This window comes from Macaca nemestrina, chromosome 12 (assembly GCF_043159975.1).
Source record: "Macaca nemestrina isolate mMacNem1 chromosome 12, mMacNem.hap1, whole genome shotgun sequence".
Lineage (NCBI taxonomy): Eukaryota > Metazoa > Chordata > Mammalia > Primates > Cercopithecidae > Macaca > Macaca nemestrina.
Genome location: NC_092136.1, coordinates 129606168 through 129629628, shown reverse-complemented (window position 1 = coordinate 129629628; position 23461 = coordinate 129606168). Strand labels below are relative to the sequence as shown.

Here is a 23461-nt window from a genome sequence, read left to right as displayed (position 1 = left end):
GCTCCTCCGGGGAGAGCACAGGGCCAGCTGCAGGCCCAGCTAGCTGGTAGTAGACACCCCAAAACCCCAGCCCGCCCACCTTTCCCTTTGGCCCGTCACCGCCCTCAGCTGCCTCACTAGAAGGAGCTGCTGGAAAACAGGTGGGGCTGCAGGGCCCCAAGGAAGATCCAGAAATATCTGTAGATCTGTAACCCCAGCCCATCGGGGAACACAAAGCTGACCCACAGCCAAGAACTCCCACTGAAGGAAGTAAACCACGAGTCTCCACACCTGGTTACAGCCTGAAGGAAAGTCCCCCAGGGCCTGACTCACCCGGCTGTGAGGACATTGTCAACACAAAAACCCAAGTTCTCTGCCAGCGAGCAGCCAACTCCTACAGGTGTCAAGTCCCATCTCCACTCCCAGCACTGCCCAGGGCCCTCCCCATGCAGCCAAGGGACCAGGAGCCTTGTCCAGAGCACCCTTGACATAAGTAACGCCATCTTAGAAAAAGACTTCATCTTACATTTCACAGGGCACTTTGCCAATAGGAACAAGACGTTTGCTTAATAAATAAAGACTACATCCAACCAGACAAGGGAATACACAAGCACACTCCTTCACTGTCGTTCCAGAGGACCCCGTGGCCATAAAAGAGCAGGACTTCGGCAGCTCAAGATGCCATCTTCACTGACACCGTTTTGCTGTCACTCGTGATAAGCACCCAGAATCTGCCAATGAAGCCTCTGCCAACATCAGAAACTCTTCCCTGCAAGATCAACAAATGACCCGGCTCACACCAGGAGATTCTTTTATCTTCGTGGCTCTCCCTGGACTGGTTTGTTAACCCTTTTTCCTATCCCCTTTCTCTTGATGTTAAATGTTACTTTGATGTGGAATGTTTAATCTGTACTTCTATATAGTGGTTAAGAATATTATTATGTATAGTTTGCAATGTTGACTGGAGTGGTTTGAGCCTGTGTGCCTGAGGCTCTGACTGTGGAGTGAATGGGAAGTACTAAGGAGAACTGTCTCTTTGGGAACTCCATGCGGCCGTGGCTTGTGTGATTGAAGTCGCATCAATAAGTCTGACCTTGTGGAAGGACACAAAGGTGCACGGACCTGGTTGTCTGTGACCTCGTACCACTCATGAGAATTGGCACAGTCAGCTTACTGGGCATAGATGGCATAGTTGATTCTAAGGCCAAAGCCTCCACTAAAACTGAAATTAGAAATCAAGCCATTTGAAAAAACAAACTGCCACCCTCTTGAAAAAGAGACATCATCTCACTTCACCGTGAAAGTCTGGCTCCCTGAGGAAAACCTCAGGTGATGGGGTTCTTTATCCAGGTCCTGCAGCTCCAAGAGCTGACAAGGTCTCGGCTGTTGCCAGGCGAGGAAGCTGGTGGAGCCAGAAAGGCTCATAGCAAGTGTGGTCTCAACTTAGGAGATGGCGATTGACAAAACAAATTTTTTTTTTATTTTTATATTTTTTGAGACAGAGCTTCGCTCTTGTCGCCCAGGGTGGAGTGCAGTGGCGCCATCTCGGCTCACTGCAACCTCCACCTCCCGGATTCAAGCGATTCTCCTGCCTCAACCTCCCGAGTAGCTGGGATTACAGGTGCCTGCCACCACGCCCGGCTAATTTTTGTATTTTTAGTAGAGACAGGGTTTCACCACGTTTGCCAGGATGGTCTCGATCTCTTGTCCTGGTGATCTGCCCGCCTCAGCCTCCCAAAGTGCTGGGATTACAGGCGTGAGCTACTGCGCTCGGCCTAAAAACAAATTTTAACTCGGCTAAAAGAAGAGGAAGCCAGTTGTTGCATAACCCCCACTCATACAGTTGGCTAAGGTAGGAAATGGAACCATTGCCCAAATAGAGTTGGAAGTCAGAAAGACTCCCTGTATGACCCCCTGAGGATGTACAGTCAGACTTGAGGACCCTAAAAATGTTAAGCCCGGCCAGGTGCGGTGGCTCATGCCTGTAATCCCAGCACTCCAGGAGGCCGAGGCAGGCGGATCACGAGGTCAGGAGATCAAGACCATCTTGGCTAACACAGTGAAATCCCATCCCTACTAAAAATACAAAAAAATTAGCCAGGCGTGGTGGGACGGGCCTGTAGTCCCAGCTACTTGGGAGGCTGAAGTAGGAGAATCACTAGAACCCAGGAGGCAGAGGTTGCAGTGAACCGAGATCATGCCACTGCACTCCAGCCTGGGTGACAGAGTAAGACTCCATCTCAAAAAAAAAAAAAAAAAAAAAAAGTTAAGCCCCAAAAGAAAAACTCCCTACACTTTTAATGCAAAGTATCTGACAGATTGCTAGACAGGCAAAGAGCCAGCTCAAAGAATTTTAAGGGAAAGTAAATCCCCGTCAGAGGTAACTTTTAGGGAGGAACCCCTGGGACCAAAGGAGCCCCCTGCAGAGAACTTAGGAGATTACAATGAGCTTTGGGGTGGGTATATACAGCAAGATGTATAATAACCAGAAAAATAGTTACCAAAGATACTACAAGAATCACAGTCCTCAGGACACCAGTGAGAACAGAGAATACACCACAGCAGAGTTACCAAAACTAAGAATAGATTTTTGCCAAAGACAGAGCACAGATGCAGACTGGCCCCTCCACCTGTGGGAGAATGGAGCAGACACCATGGCACTATGGAGCACAGAAACGCATCACATCCCTACACAAGCAGGAAACTGTCATGAGCTATTACAAAACTACCAAACCATAAACCATTAGAACCATCAACAAATCAGCCAAGGCTGGGTGTGGCGGCTCACGCCTGTAATTTCAGTACTTTGGGAGACTGAGGCAGGTGGAGTGAGGAGTTTGAAACCAGCCTGGCCAACATGGTGAAACCCCATCTCTACTAAAAATACAAAATTAGCTGGATGTGGTGGCACACGCCTGTAGTCCCAGGTACTCAGGAGGCTGAGACAGGAGAATCGCTTGAACCCAGGGGGTGGAAGTTGCAGTGAGCCGAGATCGCGCCACTGCAATCGAGCCTGGGCAAGAAAGAGTGACTCCAGGCCAGGCGTGGTGGCTCATGCTTGTAATCCCACCAGCACTTTAGGAGGCTGAGGCGGGCAGATCACCTGAGGTCAAGAGTTTGAGACCAGTCTGACCAACATGGAGAAATCCCGTCTTTACTAAAAATACAAAAAATTAGCCAGGCGTGGTGGCACATGCCTGTAATCCCAGTTACTCAGGAGGCTGAGGTAGGAGAATCACTTGAACCCAGGAGGCGGAGGTTGCGATGAGCCGAGATTGCACCATTGCACTCCAATCTGGGCAACAAGAACAAAACTCCATCTCAAAAACAAACAAAAAATAAATAAAGAGAGAGAGAGAAAGAAAAGAAAAGAAAGAGTGAGATTCCGTATCAAAAAAAAAAAAAAAAAAAAAATCAGCCAAGCTGTGTTCTAGCCCTCTGGGACTGGATCACACCAGCCTGGAGATCTGTCCACCCATACTCAGACCCAACAAAATCTGGAGACAGACGTGAAAAAAATCTAACACAGAGACAAAGGAATCCAAGAAAATCAGCGATCTTAGGGACGGTATGTGATAGATATAATGAATTTGCCATTCCGCTTGAAATTCCAGCCGTAAATGAAATGCAGAGAACATTTCTGTTAGGAGCACCACCTAATCTGCAGTCCTCCTACATGAGTGCTCTCCCGGCATGCAGAGTCATGCAAGATACACTAGACCCGTAATTATCAGGAACCCATAAGGTAACATTTGTGGCAAACTTGAAAAACATATCAAGAGAAAGGGGATAGGAAAAAGGGTTAATGAACCAGTCCGGGGAGAGCCACAAAGACAAAAAGAAATCTGGGCTTGGCTAGGTTAGCTGTTTCATCAGTCTCTCAGGGAAGAGTCTGTAATGTGGGCAGAGCCTTTGGCAGTGGACGTTGGGTGCTTATCACCAGTGACAGCAGAGGGTGAACTGCCAAAGTCCTGCTCTTTTTATGACCACAGAGTCCTCTGGTGAGGACTGACAGTGGAAGAGTATGCTTGTCTGTTTGGATGCAGTCTTTAAATTTATCAAGCAAAACACCTTGTCCTTGTTGGCAAAGTGCCCTATGAAATGTAAGATGGAGTCTTTTTCTAAGATGGAGTTATTTGTGTCAAGGGTGTGGGCTGCCACCCACACCCCCACCCCACACCCACACACCCCACCTCCAGGAGAAGCAGAAGAGGGCCCAGGAGAGCAACACTGGATTTGGAGTCAGATAGATTTGGGTTCAAAATTCAGCTCTGCCACACTTTCAGCTCTCTGGGTTTTTGAAAAATTATCCTCCTTTAACCCTTTTTTCATCTGAAAATGAAGCCGAGCTGCTGTAAGAATTAGACGTGATATTGAAAACACCTACGTGGCACAAAGACGTCCAAAAATAATGAGTGTATTTGCTATGGCCACTACCTCCTTCTCCAGGCCGTGGGCCCCAGGGAGGAGGGAGGGACAATCCCTTGGGAGCCCTCAGAGGCGGAAGAGCAGCTCCTGGGGCTGCAGCCGTGGGCAGACTCCCTCCGCCTGCCGCTGTGGGTCTGTCCGTGGTTTTGGATCCCTAACTTGTCCTAAGGAATGATCCAGAGGCCCTTTGTGTCCTGCTCCTGCTTCAAGCTAACTGTTTCATTATTTTCAGGCTGTGCAAAAAAAGTATTTGAAACAAGGTTTTCATTGTTTTAAAAAAAGTTTTTGGAAACTACCAGAAGCTTGATGTGTAAGCTGAGGCCCAGAGCATGCTGCGAGCTGGCCAGCACTCTCTGGCCTTGTGGGGTAAACCACCCATGGGTGCAAGTGGATAGGGACACCCTGGCTGGCCTTCTTCTCTCTCCCAGAGAGAGTGGACAGAAGGGCTGCAAGGAAGCCAACGGCAGTGGAGCTCTGCTGGAACCATGGCTCAGGGCAGAGTGACAAGGGCGGGTAGATGTGGACCAGCCAAGGATGGGCTCCTGGGCTCCTGGAAAGGCCTGCCAGGTTGCTCCCCACTAAGGCCCAGTAGACTTGCGCTGTTAAGGTCTTTCATTCTTTTGTTGGGGGGGTGTCTGTTTGTTTTTTGTTTTGTTTTTTGTTTGTTATGTTTTTTGTTTGTTTTTGTTTTGTTTGTTTGTTTTGAGACAGAGTTTTGCTCTGTCGCCCAGTCTGGAGTGCAGTGGCACCATCTTAGCTCACCTCCGCCTCCCAGGTTCAAGCAATTCTCCTGCCTCAGCCTCCCGAGTAGCTGGGATTACAGGTGCCTGCCACCATGCCTGGCTAATTTTTGTATTTTTGTATTTTTAGTAGAGACAGGATTTCACCATTTGGCCAAGCTGGTCTTGAACTCCTGACCTCAGGTGATCTGCTCACCTCGACCTCCCAAAGTGCCGGGATTACAGGCGTGAGCCACCGCACCCAGCCTTTCATTTTGTTTTGAAGTTTGAATGGGAACTCCAGCTGTTCCACCAGACCAGAGGGAGGAATGGCGCTGCCTGGCTTTTGGCAGATGGGTGAACAGTGGATGGAGAAATTAAAATTAAAGGGAGACAGTAGGTAGGCCTCAGTCATTAGCAGGAATTAGCTAATTATGTTCTATTTGGAAGGCCATAAGTGGTTATTAACCCACTTTTAAGAGGGGAAAACTGAGGCACAGAGAAAAGTATTTGCCTCAACGGCTCAGGGCTCTCAGTCCTGACCACTCACCGGGTTACACCAACCCTCCCCTGCACCAGCTCCCAGAAAGGAAAGGAGAGACTTGGGTCAGGCAGTCCTCACTGAAGCTGGTTCTTTGCCCTCCTACAGGGTCCCACTGCAGATGCGTGAGGCTTGTACAGAGCACCCTTGACATAAGTAACTCCATCTTAGAAAAAGACGTCATCTTATGTTTCACTTTGTCAACAGGGACAAGATGTTTTGCAAATAAATAAACACAGCATCCAACCAGACAAGGACATACACAAGCTTGCTCCTCCACTGTCCGTCCTCAGTAGAAGACTCTGTGGCCATAAAAAGAGGACAGCTGCGGCCGTGCGTGGTGGCTCACGCCTGTAATCCCAGCACTTTGGGAGGCCGAGGCAGGTGGATCACGAGGTCAGGAGATCAAGACTATCCTGGCCAACACGGTGAAACCTGATCTCTACTAAATATACAAAAAATTAGCCGGGTGTGGTGGTGGGCGCCTGGAGTCCCAGATACTCGGGAGGCTGAGGCAGCAGAATGGTGTGGACCCGGGAGGTGGAGCTTGCGGTGAGCGGAGATCACCCCACTGCAGTCCAGCCTGGGCGACAGAGCGAGACTCCGTCTCGAAAAGAAAAAAAAAGAGGAGAGCCAGGCGCAGTGGCTCATCCCTGGAATCCCAGCACTTTGGGAGGCTGAGGTGGGAGGATTGCTTGAGCCCAGGAGTTTGAGACAAGCCTGGGCAATGCAGTGAGACCCCATCTCTACAAAAAATTTTTTAAAAATTCGCTTAGCTGGCCGGGCGCGGTGGCTCAAGCCTGTAATCCCAGCACTTTGGGAGGCCAAGACGGGCGGATCATGAGGTCAGGAGATCGAGACCATCCTGGCTAATACGGTGAAACCCCGTCTCTACTAAAAAATACAAAAAACTAGCCGGGCGAAGTGGCGGGTGCCTGTAGTCCCAGCTACTCGGGAGGCTGAGGCAGGAGAATGGCGTGAACCCGAGAGGAGGAGCTTGCAGTGAGCTGAGATCCGGCCACTGCACTCCAGCCTGGGTGACAGAGCAAGACTCCGTCTCAAAAAAAAAAAAAAAAATTCGCTTAGCATGGTGGCATAGCTACTCAGCAGGCTGAGGCGGGAGGATCACTTCAGCCTGGGATGTCAAGGCTGCAATGAGCTGTGATCACGCCACTGCACTCCAGCTTGGGCAACAGAGCAAGATCCTGTCTCAAAAAAAAAAAAAGGCAAACAAAAGAAACAAAAAACAAAACAAGAGAAAAGAGCAGGACGTCAGCAGCTTGAAATGGCTCTTAATTGACACCATCTTGCTGTCACTCGTGATAAGCACCTAGCGTCTGCCAGCGAAGGCTCTGCTGACATCAGAAACTCTTCCCCATGAAACCGACGGACTGCCCAGGTCAGAGCAGGAGGGTCTTTTTGTCTTCATAGCTCTCCCTGGACTGGTTCATTAACCCTTTTTCCTAACCCTTTCTCTTGATGGTAAATGTTACTTTGATGTGGGATGTTTAATCTAGACATTTATATATTGATTATATGATTAAGTATGGCCTGCAATGTTGACTGACTTGTGGAGTGTCTTGAGCCTGTGTGCCCGAGGCTCTGACTCCTGAGCGAACAGGAAGTACTAAGGAGAATTGTGTCTTTGGGAACTCCATGTGACTAGTGGTTTTTATGACTGAAATTGCATCAATAAAAGGCTGACCTTGTGGAAAGACACAAACGTGCAGGGACCTGATTATCCTTGACCTTGCACCACCCACGAGACCCCCCTAATATTGCAGAAAAGCGAACTGAAGCCCAGAGAGATCATGCTCTGCAGATCCAGCAAGCCGGCGTCTGAGTATTTATCCAAAGGAAGGAATTGAAACCAGGATCTGAAGAGACAGCTGCATCTGATGCTCACTGCAGCACCGTTCACAGAGGCCAAGATGTGGGAACAACCTAAGCGTTCCTTAGCCAATGAATGGATACACAAAAGGTGGTCCATACATTCAATAAGAGATCTTGTAATAAGTGTTCTTTTTTTTTTTTTTTTTTTTTTTTGAGACGGAGCCCGGGCTGGAGTGCAGTGGCCAGATCTCAGCTCACTGCAAGCTCCGCCTCCCGGGTTTACGCCATTCTCCTGCCTCAGCCTCCGGAGTAGCTGGGACTACAGGCGCCCGCCACCTCGCCCGGCTAGTTTTTTGTATTTTTAGTAGAGACGGGGTTTCACGGTGTTAGCCAGGATGGTCTCGATCTCCTGACCTCGTGATCCGCCCGCCTCGGCCTCCCAAAGTGCTGGGATTACAGGCTTGAGCCACCGCGCCCGGCCGTAATAAGTGTTCTTATCACAAAATAATAATAACCATTATAAATAAGTAGAATAATAGATAAAGGGGGCAGGAGGAAACTTTGAAAGGTGATGGATATTTTGCAGCCTAACTTATGGTGATGTTGTCACTGGTGTTTCCGCACGTCCACACTCATCAGGTTGTACACATTAAATAGAAACAAAAGAAATAAAAAACAAAACGAGAAAAGAGCAGGACGTCAGTAGCTTGAAACAGCTCTTAATTGACACTATCTTGCTGTCATTCGTGATAAGCACAACAGTGGTATCATCTGCGGATCTTATTCAGACTTCCCGTTTCACTGCTACTTATGTGAATATTAAATTCCATTCTATGTCATTGCTAGCACAGGCCGCTGTCTCTAACATCACAAAGAGGTACAGCTTTTTGTATATCAATCATACCTCAATAAAGTAGTCTAAATCAATAAATACAGTGTTGATTTAAAAAAAAAAAGGAACACTGCAAATGGGCCCAAGAGATGGTCCCCTGCTGTGCCCATCCCTGTATATGGGTTGTCACTCCTTCCACATTGGTCCAAGGGCACTGGCTCCCCCAACTCTCACCTTGGCTCTAGCCAGGAGGGTCCCCAAGCCTATTAGGAACCAAGAGGTTCCTAGGCAGACGCATCTGCCTGCTCAGAATGGCTGGGCTCCCCTACCGCCTACCGAACCCTGCCTGCCCTCGAGCACACAGGCCAAAGCTGAGTCTCACCAAGAATCCTCCCGGGACCACAACAAGCCATGGTACTTTCTCCCTGGAGCCTCACCTCTTCCCCAGCCTGCACCATGCTGGGTGGACCAGGAAGTCCTGGCTGGTCACAGTGCCCCGGTTTCCTTTTCCTACTGCCTCGCTCCCTCCCCTTCCACCCTCGACCTTGCCCAGAGTTAGCACTTGATCGATTAACCGATGGATTGATGGAAGGTCTTCTCTTCCCACAGCCAGACTTAGGCAGCCTCCCCAGGGCAGGCTGGAATAACCCACCAGTTGCCATGTGCCCTCCACCAAGAAGGGGAGAAAATACTCAGTCCACATCTCAGGGCTCTGCTGACAGTCCCCCAGGCTCTCTGGGCTCAGACCTGGCCTGGCCACCCACTGTCCTCAGGCCCCATTTAAGGTTGGACTTTGCTGGATCTCTCCTGGTCCTCAGTTCAGTGTGTCGCCCTCAAAATACACACACCAGGACATAACCTCTTTTGCCAATTCTAGCCAGAGAATTCCATCTCTGCCTCTCCAATTCCACCAAGTTCGCACCAGCCCTCTCCTTATGTGCCAAAGACCTACTCCCCGGCCCAGCTGCCCCACCTTCCTCCTGCCCCAAGTCACCGGACTCACAGCAGAAGCGTCTGCCTGCAGCAGGACAACCATGCAGACCCCCCAAAACCCAACAAGAGAACAAGAGGTGCAGCCAGCGCCTCATAACTTTTTTTCATTCATTTTCTTGACTTTTTATTAAATCCACATTCTGATTTCATGAGCGAGTGTGCCTTCTATTACTGACATTTTTATAGAGATACTTGTAGATTTCCATCCAGTTGTAGGAAATCATACTGAGATATTTGTGCAACTTGCCCAGTTTCTCCCAACAGTCACACCTCATAAACCTCTATCATAATACCACAACAGCAGGACCATCCGCGGATCTTATTCAGACCTCCCGTTTCACTGCTCCTCACATGAGTATTAAGTTCCATCTATGTCATCGCTAGCGTAGTCCCGTCTCTAGCATCACAGTCAACATTTTGAACAGCTCCAACACGAGGATGCCCATGGCCTTCTGTAACCACAGCCACCTCCCTCCTGTCCCCGACCCCTTCAGCTCCACAATCGCTAATCCATCCTCTACTACTAACATGCTGTCATTTCAAAAATTATGTTATATAGGCCGGGTGCAGTGGCTCACGCCTGTAATCCCAGCACTTTGGAAGGCCAAGGCGGGTGGATCACCTGAGGTCAGGATATCGAGACCAGCCTGGCCAACATGGCAAAACCCTGTCTCTACTAAAAATACAAAAATTAGCCGGGTGTGGTGGCGGGCGCCTGTAATCCCAGCTACTCGGGAGGCTGAGGCAGGAGAATCGCTTGAACCCAGAAGGTGGAGGTTGCAGTGAGCCGAGATTACACCACTGTACTCCAGCCTGGGACAGAGCAAGACTCCGTCTCTCAAAAAAAAAAAAAAAAAAAAAAAAAAAAAAAAAAATTATGTTATATAAATAAATAATATGGTATGTATGGGATTGTTGGCTTTTTTTTAACTGCACAAAATTCCCTGGAGGTCCTTCAAGTCGTTGCATCTATCAGCTTGTTCCTTTTCATTGCTGAGTCATATTTCATGGCATGGAGGTGCCAGGTCTGTTTCTGCCTTGGTGGACCCAGGGATCTGCAGAAGCTAGCGGGAAAGACCCAAGCCCGCCTGCAGCCTCTAGAACTGGTTAGGTTCTAAAACACTCCTCCACAGCTACAAATCTGAGCACCTGTTTTGGGGAAAGGACCAACTGTGCAAATAGGGGGGCCCCGCCCCCAGGGGAGGGCACCAGGAGGTCTGTGTCCTCTCTTAGAACCAGACTCTGTCCTGGTGGAATAGGATACAAGCGAGGGGAGAACTGCTGGATCTACCCTTAAAACTGGATTCTCAGAGCTGGAACAGATTCTACAGGGCATGTCACCCACTTCTCATCCTCGCGGGACCATCCTTTTGGAAGAAACAGTGTTTTCCTTAGTACCAGCATTAGGAAGCTCTTCCTTCCACCAAGTGTGATCAGCACCGCCATCACCTCTGCACTAATTAGCACTGTAACAGAACCAGCCTAGTTCCCAGCTCAGGAGACGCTCCAGTGGAAGCTGTACCTCGGTGCTCGTGTGCTCGTGTGCTCGCTCAGTCTGCACGTCCTCTGGCTAAACATGCTCAACTCCTCTGATCATTCAAACAAAATGTTTTCTAAACCCTGGCCATCTGACTCAATCTCACCCTTAGTCATCTTCCCTTGAAGACACCGTTTCCAGAATTCACCAGCATAACCCACAAGAGGTCTGACCAGCGTGGCCTCCACAGAGGCTGCCTGCCAATTACCTCCCTCATTCTGTTTGCTCTTTTTCCATTAATTGTCCAATAATGCGTTCAAGTAACACACCCAAACAATAAAACGATTAAAATAAGAAGGAAAGAATGATATGTTCCCATGATGAAAGCTTATAAGGCAATCAAAAATAGTTTTTCGAAAAGTAGAGGCCGGGCGCGGTGGCTCACACCTGTAATCCCAGCACTTTGGGAGGCTGAGGTGGGTGGATCACGAGGTCAGGAGATCGAGACCATCCTGGCTAACACAGTGAAACCCCGTCTCTACTACAACTACAAAAAAATTAGCCGGGCATGGTGGCGGGTGCCTGTAGTCCCAGCTACTTGGGAGGCTGAGGCAGAAGAATGGCGTGAATCCGGGAAACGGAGCTTGCAGTGAGCTGAGATTGTGCCACTATACTCCAGCCTGGGCACTCCATCTCAAAAAAAAAAAAAAGAAAAGTAGATAATGACATGGAAAAGCTATCTACGATAGAATGTTAAATGAAAAAAATAGGCTGGGCACAGTGGCTCATGCTTGCAATCCCAGCACTTTGGGAGCCCAAGGCAGGCAGATCACTTGAGGCCAGGAGTTCAAGACCAGCCTGGCCCATATGGTGAAACCCCCATCTCTAATAAAAATACAAAAATTAGCTGGGCGCGGTGGCACACACCTGTAATTTCAGCTACTTGGAAGGTTGAGGCAGGAGAATTGCTCGAACCCAGGAGGCAGAGGTTGCAGTGAGCCAAGATCGCTGCACTCCAGCCTGGGCGACAGAGCAAGACCCTATCTCAGAAAAAAAAAAAATAGTCACTCCTGCCCTTCAAAACTCAGCTCAGGCATCTCCTTGGAGTAATTCTTGGAGATCCCTCCCCAACACCTCCCTCCCAGACTCACGTCTTTACTGCAGAGTGGAATTAATGATGACTCCATTTGGGGGAGAATAGGTGTGCACACAAACAGCAGAACACGCACACAAGGCTTGTGGGAGAATATAAACCAAACTATTTATAGAGGTTCTAAAATCTGGGAGAGGGAATTTCAGAGGAGTTTCACATTTTACACTGTACATTTCTATACTGTGTGACTTCAAAAAAGAAAAGCTTCCTAAATGTTGTAATGAGGAAAAAAATTTTTTTAGAAAACATGCAGAGGCAATACCAAATTGTTAAAATGTCTCTGTAGGGGTATTTGTGTCATTTTTATTTAAAAAAAAAATTTTTTTTTTTGACACAGTGTCACTCTGTCATGCAGGCTGGAATGCAATGGCATGATCTCAGATCACTGCAACCTCTACCTCCCCGGTTCAAGTGATTCTCCTCTCTCAGCCTCCCGAGTAGCTGGGATTACAGGTGCCCACCATCATGCCTGGCTAATTTTTGAATTTTTAATGGAGATGGGGTTTCATCATGTTGGCCAGGCTAGTCTTGAACTCCTGACCTCAAGTGATCCACCTGCCTTGGCTGGTGGGATTACAGTGCTGATTACAGTGCTGAGATTACAAGTGCTGGGATTACAGGCGTGAACCACCATGCCCAGCCTCATTTTTAAGTTCTTACTACTTATCTGAGTTGGCCAAGTTTTCTTTGAATATGTATCTATTAGCCTTTTAATAATAATTTTTAAAGGTATAACCAAATAAAAACATGGGGGGAAGAAAACACACTTCAACTTTGGGCAGTGACACTTGCATGCCTGGTCTCTCCTGGGCTCGCTGTCAACTCAGAACTCTGGGTCTCGTGGTTTCTGCTCCGTGGTTGAGGGAGGTGGTTCGGTGAGCGAAGCGCTGACTCCTGACCCAGACAGAGGCGTTCTGCTCAGTGCAGCCTATCAGACAGACAGGCTGTCCAGCTGCTCTGACTCATGATCAAGTCATACAAGGTACTGGCCTTTCCCTCCCAGCTGGTGTCATCTATGGAGTTGATAGGCAAAAGCCCCAAGTCCTCATGTGAGCTGTTACTGAATGAGAAATGACACAGAACCCAGGAAGAGGTGAGAAGCAGCCTGAGGTCACCACCCAAAGTGACGTGGATTCAAGAACAGACCCCCCCCTTAGTCACAGCCTTTCAATCAGACACAAGCCTACCAGACCTTCGATCCTCCAGCACCCAGTGCTCCATGCCCAGCAGACAGGAGGCCAATAAAACCCCCTGTCCAGGATACAAGTGGTGTGTGCACAATGACCAACTAGATACATTGAACCACAGACAGTAAGGAGGGGAGAGAGGCGTGAAAAATGATTTGTTGGCATAGGTGGGTGAATTGGTTTTCATTTTAAAACTTCCACCATAATTTTTAATCAGATGTATAATACATAAAGCCACATCTAAGTAAAGCCTGTTGAAATCACGTCTCCAGCTGTGCTCCTGGTCCACCAGCTAAGGAACCTCATCAAAAGGGGAAACCAGACAAGTTGGTGTAGGATGTTGGTAGCGCACCAGCACTGGTACCAGGTGATCGCCACTTCCTTGTTATGTGCCCACAGCTCTCTGGTGAATAACGTGTTCTAGCAGTTTCCTGGGGATACGCAGCGTCACCATCATCTCAGGAACACAATTGTAACATGGCATCGTGGTGAGCTCCCAGGCTTTGAAGCTGCGCAGATCTAAGTTTGAATTCTTGCTCTACTTCTTACTGCCTTTACACAAACCCTTTGAGCCTCAGCATGCTCATCTGTGAACTGGGCATTTTTTTCCCACGTAGCTGTTGTGAGGATAAAGTGAGGTCATGAATTGAAGTGCAGATATTTAGTGAAAGGTAGAAATAACTGTCATCACATTCTTCTCCACCCTTTCACCATCGCCACCACCATCATCATCCCCACCACCACGTCAGCATCACCAGCGTGGGCCAAAAAGAGTCAAAGGATCCAAGATTTTGATCAGTTAGCCAACTATCACAGGATTCAGGGGAAAACCCCAAAATATTGCTAAGCCCAGGCAGAATAGGAAAATTCTGAAAATATGAGCATCTAAGACAGAATATTTAGCAGGGAGCTGTTTCTGGAAATATTCTTAACAAAGCAAAAAGGGCAACGACTGTCCACGAGCACTGAGCAAACCCCAAACGCACTCCTCACACTGCCAAGCAGGCCAGGCTAAGCACTCTGAGAATTCCGGAAGTTTCTATTCCCACGCTACCAAACGGTTTCTGTAATTTAGTCCCAGGCATCTCAGAAATATCCGGAGAAGAGAAATCCAGTTTTTTTTTTTTTTTTTTTTTTTTGAGACGGAGTCTCGCTCTGTTGCCCAGGCTGGAGTGCAGTGGCCGGATCTCAGCTCACTGCAAGCTCCGCCTCCCGGGTTCGGGCCATTCTCCTGTCTCAGCCTCCTGAGTAGCTGGGACTACAGGCGCCCGCCACCTCGCCCGGCTAGTTTTTTGTATTTTTTAGTAGAGACGGGGTTTCACCGTGTTAGCCAGGATGGTCTCGATCTCCTGACCTAGTGATCCGCCCGTCTCGGCCTCCCAAAGTGCTGGGATTACAGGCTTGAGCCACCGCGCCCGGCCGAGAAATCCAGTTTCTTACCGAAATCTGATGAACTCCCAACCTTTAGTATTCCACCCCCTCCTGAGCCCGGTGGGATGACAGCCCTGTTCCCATGTCACAGCCCATATAGGATACAGCAGGGCCAGACTACCTGGGCTCCAATCCAGATTCCACTACTAGTTTGCTCTGCGACCTCAGGCAAGTTACTTAGCCTCCCTGTGCTCCATTTTCCTCACCAATAAAAAGGTAATAACAATAAGGCTGGGCGGGGCGTGGTGGCTCACACCTGTAATCTCAGCACTTTGGGAGGCTGAGGCAGGCGGATCACCTGAGGTCAGGAGTTTGAGATCAGCCTGACCAACATGGAGAAACCCCATCTCTACTAAAAATACAAAATTAGTTGGGCATGGTGGCACATGCCTGTAATCCCAGCGGCTCGGTAGGCTGAGGCAGGAGAATCGCTTAAACCCAGGAGGCAGAGGTTTTGGTGAGCCAAGATCACACCACTGCGCTCCAGCCTGGGAAACAAGAGCGAAACTCCATCTCAAAACAATAATAATAATAATAATAATAATAATAATAATAAGGCTGGGTGTGGTGGCTCACACCTGTAGTTCCAGCACTTTGGGAGGCTGAGGTGGGCAGATTACTTGAGCCCAGGAGTTCAAGACCAACTTGGGCAATATAGCAAAACCCTGCCTCTATAAAAAATACAAAAATTAGTCAGGCGTGCTGGTGCCCACCTGTAGTCCCAGCTACTGAGGAAGCTTGAGCCCGGGAGGTCAAGGTGGCTGTGAGCCATGATTGCACGACTGCACTCCAGCCTGGGTGACAAAGGAAGACCCTGTCTAAAAAAAGGTAATAATAATAACACTTATCTCTGAGAGGGGTAATACTTGGTCTCAAAGACCAGTGAGACCACATCTTACTTCCCTTCAGCCATGCCCGACTCAGGACTAGGTACAAAGTTAGTTCAATGGAGCTTGGCAGGAAAAAAGACAAAGAGCAAGCCATGCTCAATAAATGCTAATGATTATTAGTATTCATGATGATTAGTATTCTAGACACTCTAGTAATCATTGCACAATATCAAAAGCAACATCATCTTCAGCACCTGGGCTCCCAGGGGGCTCTGTCACATTTCCCTTCCTCTTCCAAAGACAACTTCTCTTTCAAGAGAGACATGAGCCACCAACCTGGGCAGAACCACAGACCAGAGAAGAAACAGACATCAGGGAAGTTGAGGACCACAGTGTTCTGAGGGACAGAGGCCACTGGCCACAGCAGTAGGCAGTCTGGTAGTCTGGTTCCCAGGGAGCAGAGCGAGGGCCAGGTGGGGGGAGGGAGCTGTAACTGATTCTCCTTCCGCAGCCCGTGACAATGTGGTATCAGGCCAGCAAGCCGGCTCTGAGCAGATCCACCCTCTGACCATTTCCACTGGGAGCAGGTGAAGGCAGCCATCACGCTAGGCACATCTTCTCCTCTTTCTCAGTTATCCCAACTCCTAAACGAGGAATTTCTAGGTGTTCCCAGGACCAAGGCAGAGGGAAAGGTCCAGAAAGCCCCCCGGGAGAAGGCAGACTTCCGGTCCACTCCAGCAGCTGAAGCCCCACCTACGGGACAATCTTAGCTTCCTGCTGCTTTCTGCCTTCCCAACCCTCTCCCTCACCCACTACACACACCTGCCCAGTTCATGCTCTAGAGAACAAAAGAGGCAGTTCTCTAAAGTTTTATGTGGGCACAGTGGCTCACGCCTGTAACCCCAACTACTTAGAAGTCTGCGACAAGGAGGATCAATCGCCTGAGCCCAAGAGTTTAAGTCCAGCCTGGGCAACATAGCAAGACTCCCATCTCTAAAAAACAAAACAAAATAAAAGTTTAATTTTCTATGGTGGGAGGGGCAGGGGATGAGAGGGAGAAAGGGATATGCAGCTGGCACACATTTTCTTTTCACAGAAAGATCTTTCTCCTAGAAGCTGGGTAAAGTAGGGGAATGAAAACCAGAAGGTCGGCCGGGCATGGTGGCTCATGCCTGTAATCCCAGCATTTTGGGAGGCTGAGGCAGGCAGATCACCTGAGGTCAGGAGTTCGAGACCAGCCTCAACATGGAGAAACCCCATCTCTACTAAAAATACAAAATTAGCCGGGCGCGATGGTGCATGCCTGTAATCCCAGCTACTCAGGAGGCTGAGGCAGGAGAATTGCTTGAACCTCGGAGGCAGAGGTTGCAGTGAGCTGAGATTGCGCCATTGCACTCCAGCCTGGGCAACAAGAGTGAAACTGCGTCTCAAAAAAAAAAAAAGAAAACCAGAAGGTCTTAGGAAGAGGTCTCTGTTGCTGGCGAGTAGTTCCTTGAATCTTTGGGGCATTTCCCTGTGTTTGGCAGGGCAGGATGGCTCCTCTGTGAGGTCAAGGCCCCACTGACAACCTGGGTTCTCAGCCTCTCGACAGGCGTCCTACTGATACTATATAATTTTCTTATTTGTCTCAAGTCTCTTTCAACTAGAAAACTCAAGCTGCATCATTTGAACACCACACTGCAACTTATAAAGGGCTTTCATGTAAAGTACCCCACTTAATCCTTTCAACAAACCTGGAATATATATGTCATTCCCATTTTATAGCCACAGAAACCAAGCCTTAGAGATATTGGGTAACATCTCTGAGATCACGTGGCTAGACAAGGTGGCCCCAGGTCTTGGCTGCCTGTTACCTCCTGCCACCACATCACAGATGCCTGCAGTCCCAATTTGCTGACCTGGCCCTTCCAGCTTGTGTTAGAGAGATGCTAGGTGCTCACCGAGGGCATATCGAGAAGCTAGTACTCAGGAGTCAGAATTTAGTCCCTGTATCCCACACTACCTTGGGTGGTCCCAAGGATGGGGGCTATGAGTCTAGGGTCTTCCTCACTGCTATTTCCCAGCACCTGGCACAGATTCAGTCAGTGGGTTACCTAGCAGATATTGTTATGTGAATGAATGCCTGAATGATTGACCAGTTAACAAGCAGATGACTCTGAATAGCCAGAGTTGTACACCCTGGCCCCTAGACATCTGATTTTGACCACACAACATCCGATCTTCCAACCCTGGTCTCTGATGCTTAAGGGATGCTGAGTCTTACCTAGGGCAATCGTGATCTGAGAAGGAACCAGTGGATGTTAAGTAGTCACCATCAAATACTCAACAGGAATCAAGATCCTCAGGGAGGCAGGCTTCCTGGTTCTCGTTAATGGCCATAAGAAGTGGCATCTGTGCCTCTGCTTGCTCCCAGGCAGGGCTCACACTATCTCCAGATGCAGTAATGTGCATCAGGGCTCTGAAGGTCATGCAGAACACTTGATGGGGACAGCAGGAGTGGGGTAGAGGCCACGCCATCAGCCTTGGGAAGGAGACAGCCAGATACAAATACCACCGAACAAGGGTGCAGGGATGGATGCAGCTGAGGACAAGGAACTCCGAAATAACAGCACCCTGTGGGCCAGGCTCTGCTGACCCAGATAGCAAACCCAGGGGCAGCAGCCACACCTCCCAGCCAGGGATGGAGATCCTAGCTGCAAACACATACTACAAGGTGATCCCAGGGACTGGGATTTCTGGTGAGGCCAGGGGTGGGAGGAATCTGTAAGACGGAAATGAGCTTCAGCCAATTTCCTCTGGACACTCTGCCTCGCAGCTAACTTTGGCATTCATCTCTTAGCTTCGCTCTCAAGACTGGATGTTCTTTAAAGGAAACAACCACATCTTACTGGTCTCTGAGAGCCGTCCCTTCACCCGTGCCTGGCCCAGGACTAGGTACCAAGTTAGTGCAATAAAGCTCGGCAGGAGAAAAGACAAAGAGCAAGCCACAAGAAGGAAAATGGCAGAGAGGGGAGGAACAGCCCAAGGGTGCAGAGAGCAAATGAGCTTCGCAGAGGAGGAAATGAGCAGGGATGGGGGAAACTAAAGCCAGGGCTTGCAAGTGACAAGAGAAATCCACTGAATGTGGGATCCTGGGGGTGAGTGGAAGGTGAGCCCCAGCCTGGCCACTTGTCCGGGTGGTGAGATGGCTCAGAGAGAAGGCTGGGCCACACGACCAGGAAGACCCTGCTTTCCCCATGTGGGCAGGAGAGTCCTAGAAAGGGAAGGGTGGCGGCACGGGACTGCCCTGAAATAACAAATTCCAAGCAGCAAGCTCTCTGCTGAGGAGGCAGGGAGCCTAGAGCCCCAAGCAGGCAATTAGCAAGGAATCACAAACATAGCAATTACAGCAAGGAAGAGAAGGTGCATCTGCCTCACAGCAGGGCACAGGCACAGCCAGGGGAAGGGCCCAAGTCTTCTGGTCCACTGGAAGCTTTCTTCCTTGTTGAGGGTGAAAAGTGGAGAAAATAGCAGAGCCCAGCCCCGGGTCCTATCTGTGGTGCAGGCAGCGTCCAAAGCCCCAGCGTCTGATTTTCTGCAAGCTCCCTGGGTCGAGATGCTGCTCGGACAAAAGGAATTGATCTGAGACAGCACCAAAATCAGGCCTGACTCAGGGAGCAACGGCGGAGGTGTGGAGGCCAGGGGCACCCGGAAGGAGGGGAGAAGGTGAGGGTTAGCAGGGCAGGGAGGCCATCATTTCCAGAGGAGCAAACCCCCTCTGCCAAACAGCCCCTGCCTCTCAGCGCCGCCCTGACCTGGTATGCCCTGGCCTTCCAGAAAACCTGCGGATCTGCGTTGGACAGAGAGGGTAGAGACCTGGCTGCTGTTCCCGCCCGGGCACTACCACCTAGGTGGGTCCATCAGTGAAGTGACTAGCAACCCATCCCAACTCCACACAGGAACATGTAATCTTTCTGAGATCTTTCAATAGGTCTTTCATTGTTCTTTCTGCCAAAGAAGAGCTTCCTGTTTCCGTACCTTGCAAAAAGCTCAAGACACGTTTGTGTTCCCACATCCCTTCCCATACAGCCGCCTTCCCAAAGGGCTCCATCCCCTCTCGCGAAGCCCAGGCAAGCCCGACTCTGGAGTTCCTAGCTCCAGCCCCTGAGTTAGCCAAAGCCCTGCCTCCCAGTTGTCTTCTGCGAGGTGCCAAAGTGCCTTTTGACGGGGAAGGAGAGAAACAAAACAAATTTTCTGCAGAGGCCAAGGATGGCTGAGACTCCAAACTCCCCTGAAACTTCACTTCCGCCCAAATAACCCCACTCCGAGCCCCTGGTTTCTTCCAGATGTTCACTAACAGCGCGAGAGTCATGGAGGGGCCGAGACGCGGCCCCTTTTTTCACCTCAGGGAAAGGACCGAGGGCGCAGGAAGGCCCGGGGGCTTCCCGCCTCCCCCAGCGGGGCGCAGCCGGTCCGGTACCGAAGGTCCAGCCAGCCCCGCCCGCCCGCCCGCGGCCCGGCACCCGCTGAACAGGAAATTCCACCTGTGAGCCCAGCGCTTGGCCACCGACCCACACGCCAGAGGAGCCGGCCGAGCCCAGCGCCGCTGCAGGGTCGGGCGGGCGGAGCTTCCCCGCGCCCCGCGCCCCGCGTCCCCGGCCGGCGCTCACCTCGTGCCGCGAGCTGTACTTGAGTCCCGCGCCGAAGTCCTTCGGGCCCCCTCCGCCCTTGCGGGCCTGATGGCTCCCCATGGTCCCCGAGGCCGGTGGCGGGTCTCAGAGGCGTGGTCCCTGCCGGCGGCCGGCTCCCATGGCCCGGGGCGCGGGGCGCGGGGCGCGGGGCGCGGGGCGCGGGGCGCGGGGCGGCGGAGTTCCGGGCAGGCCCAGCGCGCCCGGCCGGCGGCGGTGCTCTCGCTCTGACGCGCTCTCTCTTCCTCTTCCTCTCGCTCCGGCTGCAGCTCCGCTCTCACTCTCCGGCCCGGCCGGCGCAGGTAGTTTCAGGGTGTGGCCTCGGCCCGCCCAGCCCGCCGCGCTCGCCTGCGCACCTGCCCGGCTCACCTGCCCGCCCCCGCTGGCCCTGGGGGAGGCTCCTCCCCTCGGCTCTGGTCCTGAAGGTGAGGGAGCCTCCCTCGGTGGTGGTCGCTAAGGCCCTCACCATCACCACGACAGCGTTCACCCACCCCTCCGGCCCTCGCAGGGGCCCTGCCCCGGGAGGGCAGCCCTTTATCCACCTCCTTGATGCCAACCATGTTTTCCCTCCTCCCTCATGCGCCTCCGGTCTCTCCCCTTCACCTTGCTCGCTTTGCTAGAGGACTAAATCTCATTTATGAACCCCCCAAAACCAAACAGAAACCAGAACCGCCCCTGGCCCAGCCTCCCCGTCAGCCACGCAGCCTCCTGTTCTCCAGGCGGGAGGCGCTTGCTGGCGCCTGGGGAGGCCCAGTGACATGAGCTGCTCCACCAGATGCCCTCTGAGCCGTCCCAATGCCCCTCGCCACTTGCAGCATCTGATGCTTCCTCAAATGCCCCCTTTCCCTGGATTCCCGTCCTACTTTCTAGTCCTAAATGTCATGATTCCCAAAGTTCTTCCTTCAGTTTCATCCCTTTCTTCTCTAGGCTTTTTCTCTTGGCAGCACGTCTCGTCTTATGGCTTCAGATAGGAAAACCTCCCTCCCAGCACAGACCCCACCAAGGAGTGCCAGTTCTGCCTTAGTGGTCGCCTGGGGACGTCTCCATTAATGTTCTACTGTATTCCATAGCCAGTGAACATTACCAAGCACATACTATGCGCTAAGCACTGTCCTGGGTACAGGGAAATAGGAGTGAACAAAATAAAAATCCCTGCTTTGAGATCAACAAGCCCCATCTTCCTTCCCTGACTTGCCCATTTTCCGCTGTTTTCTCTAATTCTAATGGCAGCATTCTCCCAGGCTCAAATCCTGGAATCATCTTTGATTCTCCACCTTGCTTACACCTCATATCCTATTAGTTCTAAATCTCGTCAGGACTCTGCTGATAAGTATAGCTCTTTCTTTCCTGCACATTTAGAAGACCCCTATGCAAGCCCTCAGAGCCCTTTGCCTGGGTTTGTGTAAGAAAGATCTCCTGCCTCTGGGCTGCCACCCTCTAATCTCTCCTACACATAGCAATCAGGTAAATCTGAAACCACAGCTCCTTTGTGACTTTCCGTGTCTCCCGGATCAAATCCAATCTCCTTAGCCTCGCTTCACACTCTGCCCTGTCCTCCCTTAACACCATGCCTCCCAGCATTCCTGTTTGGAGCCCCTCTCTCCAGTCAGGCTTTCTGACCTTGGCACCTTTCCTAAAGCTTTTTGTCCCCTGGAAGCTCTTCTCCTTCACACTCACCTCCGCATATTGGGTCGAAGTCACTGATGGGGTTTTTTAGTGTTGTTCATTGAGTGTTTTTAGCTCTCTGCCTTCTGGGCACAGGCCAGGGTGTTACTCTCTCTTCTCTGAAGTTCGGTTTGGCAGTATGGCTAGCGGTAACCAAGAAAATGTCCAGGGAGGGGACACACCACTTGTATATAGCAGCGTAAGGAGGCACTGGACAATTCCCTGCTCTCCTCTGAGATTAAACCTCTGTGACCTGTCACCCTAAGTGACCACAATGACATGCACTGGATATGCAGCATGAATGAGGTGTCAGTCAGCTTTGGGGATGTTAAGCCACCGAGAGTTGAGGGTTGTTTGTTATTGCTGCAAACCTCACGCATCCTGACTGATGTGCTACCTCCTCCCCAGGAGTTTCCTTCCCTCTCAACCAAAACTACCTCTGTTTGTACCTCTCTCGTGGAACTCACCACCATTTCATTTCATTTCATTCTGTCTGTGTCTTAGCTGTCTTTGCACCCTCAAAGCCTAGCACAATGACTAACACAGTATATTGGGTCAACTTAATTGAAAGAAGAATTAATCTGCTGCCTTCCATCACATAAAGCGTTCCAAAGCTAAACAGAAAATATTTATAAAAGGCTGGGCATGGTGGCTCACACCTGTAATCCCAGCACTTTGGGAGGCCGAGGTGGGTGGATCACCTGAGGTCAGGAGTTTGAGATCAGCCTAGCCAACATATAGTGAAACCCCATCTCTACTAAAAAACACAAAAATTAGCTGGGCATGGTGGTGCATACCTGTAGTCCCATGTACTTGGGAAGCTGAGGTAGGATAATTGCTTGAACCTGGGAAGTGGAAGTTGCAGCGAGCTGGGATCATGCCACTACACTCCAGCCTGGAGCGAGACTCCATCTCTCAAAAAAAAAAGAGAGAAAGAGAAAGAAAATATATAAAAATAATTTTTCCTTTGGATTACCAATGGCGCAGCATTCTTCAGCTAGTGTGAGTGATGGAAAGTAAGCCAAATCCAGTGTGACATAAATGAGACGGTACGCCTGACACCCAAACCTGCTGTGCTGCTGCACACGCAGTGACTCACGTCATCTCCCCACTTCCTAGGGCCTCATCTTTTATCTCGTAGAGCTGGGCACTCAGCGTGATTTAGACTCCGTATGAATGCAATGCATAGACTGCAAGTGCAGACGAAGAGAAAGTGATACAGGACAAGACCCTTCGCCTCGGATGGCTGCGTGGGGATGCCTTGCTGAATGCACCGTATGCGCACTCCTGGGAGGGACGAGGCAGTGTAACCATGTGTTCCTCCGTTCATCCAATTTGGTTTAATCTTCAAAAAATTATGAAAAGTCAGTGCTTTTGTTCCTAAATGGTAAGTGAATGAACCCAAGAGCAGACAGCCTCAAGAATAGGACCAGATTCTCACGCTCAAGAGGAGCAAATCCAACTGAAGAACAGATTTCGGCCTGAGGCCCATGTCATTTCTCTGCTGTAGAAAGAGTGACTCATGACCAAATTACCCAGCCTTCACCACCCACTGTGCCTTCTCCACCACCCCCTCACTGGCCCTTCCTGGCCCCAGCACTGCAAAGCTGTCATCTGTCCTCTCTAGGGAGCATCCTCTTCCTGGTTCCAGGACTGCCTGCTGGAAAAGTCACATCTGTGTCCCTGGGACCCCCTCAAGGGCATGTCCAACAAGCCCCTATGTCCT

General features: G+C 50.4%; 1 protein-coding gene across 2 annotated transcripts in view; it reads right to left on the bottom strand.

Moving 5' to 3' along the window:
* Positions 1–20351, bottom strand: part of LOC105476192 (ST14 transmembrane serine protease matriptase) — a 53509-nt gene extending 33158 nt beyond the window's left edge. The window contains exon 1 of one of the 2 annotated variants that reach the window (XM_011731883.2): positions 20053–20351. In XM_011731883.2, coding sequence (XP_011730185.2) covers positions 20053–20133 — 81 coding nt within the window. In that variant the 5' untranslated portion in view covers positions 20134–20351. The remainder of the gene's footprint in view (positions 1–20052) is intronic. The other variant, XM_011731882.2, reaches the window with a different exon arrangement.
* Positions 20352–23461: the final 3110 nt, after the last annotated feature.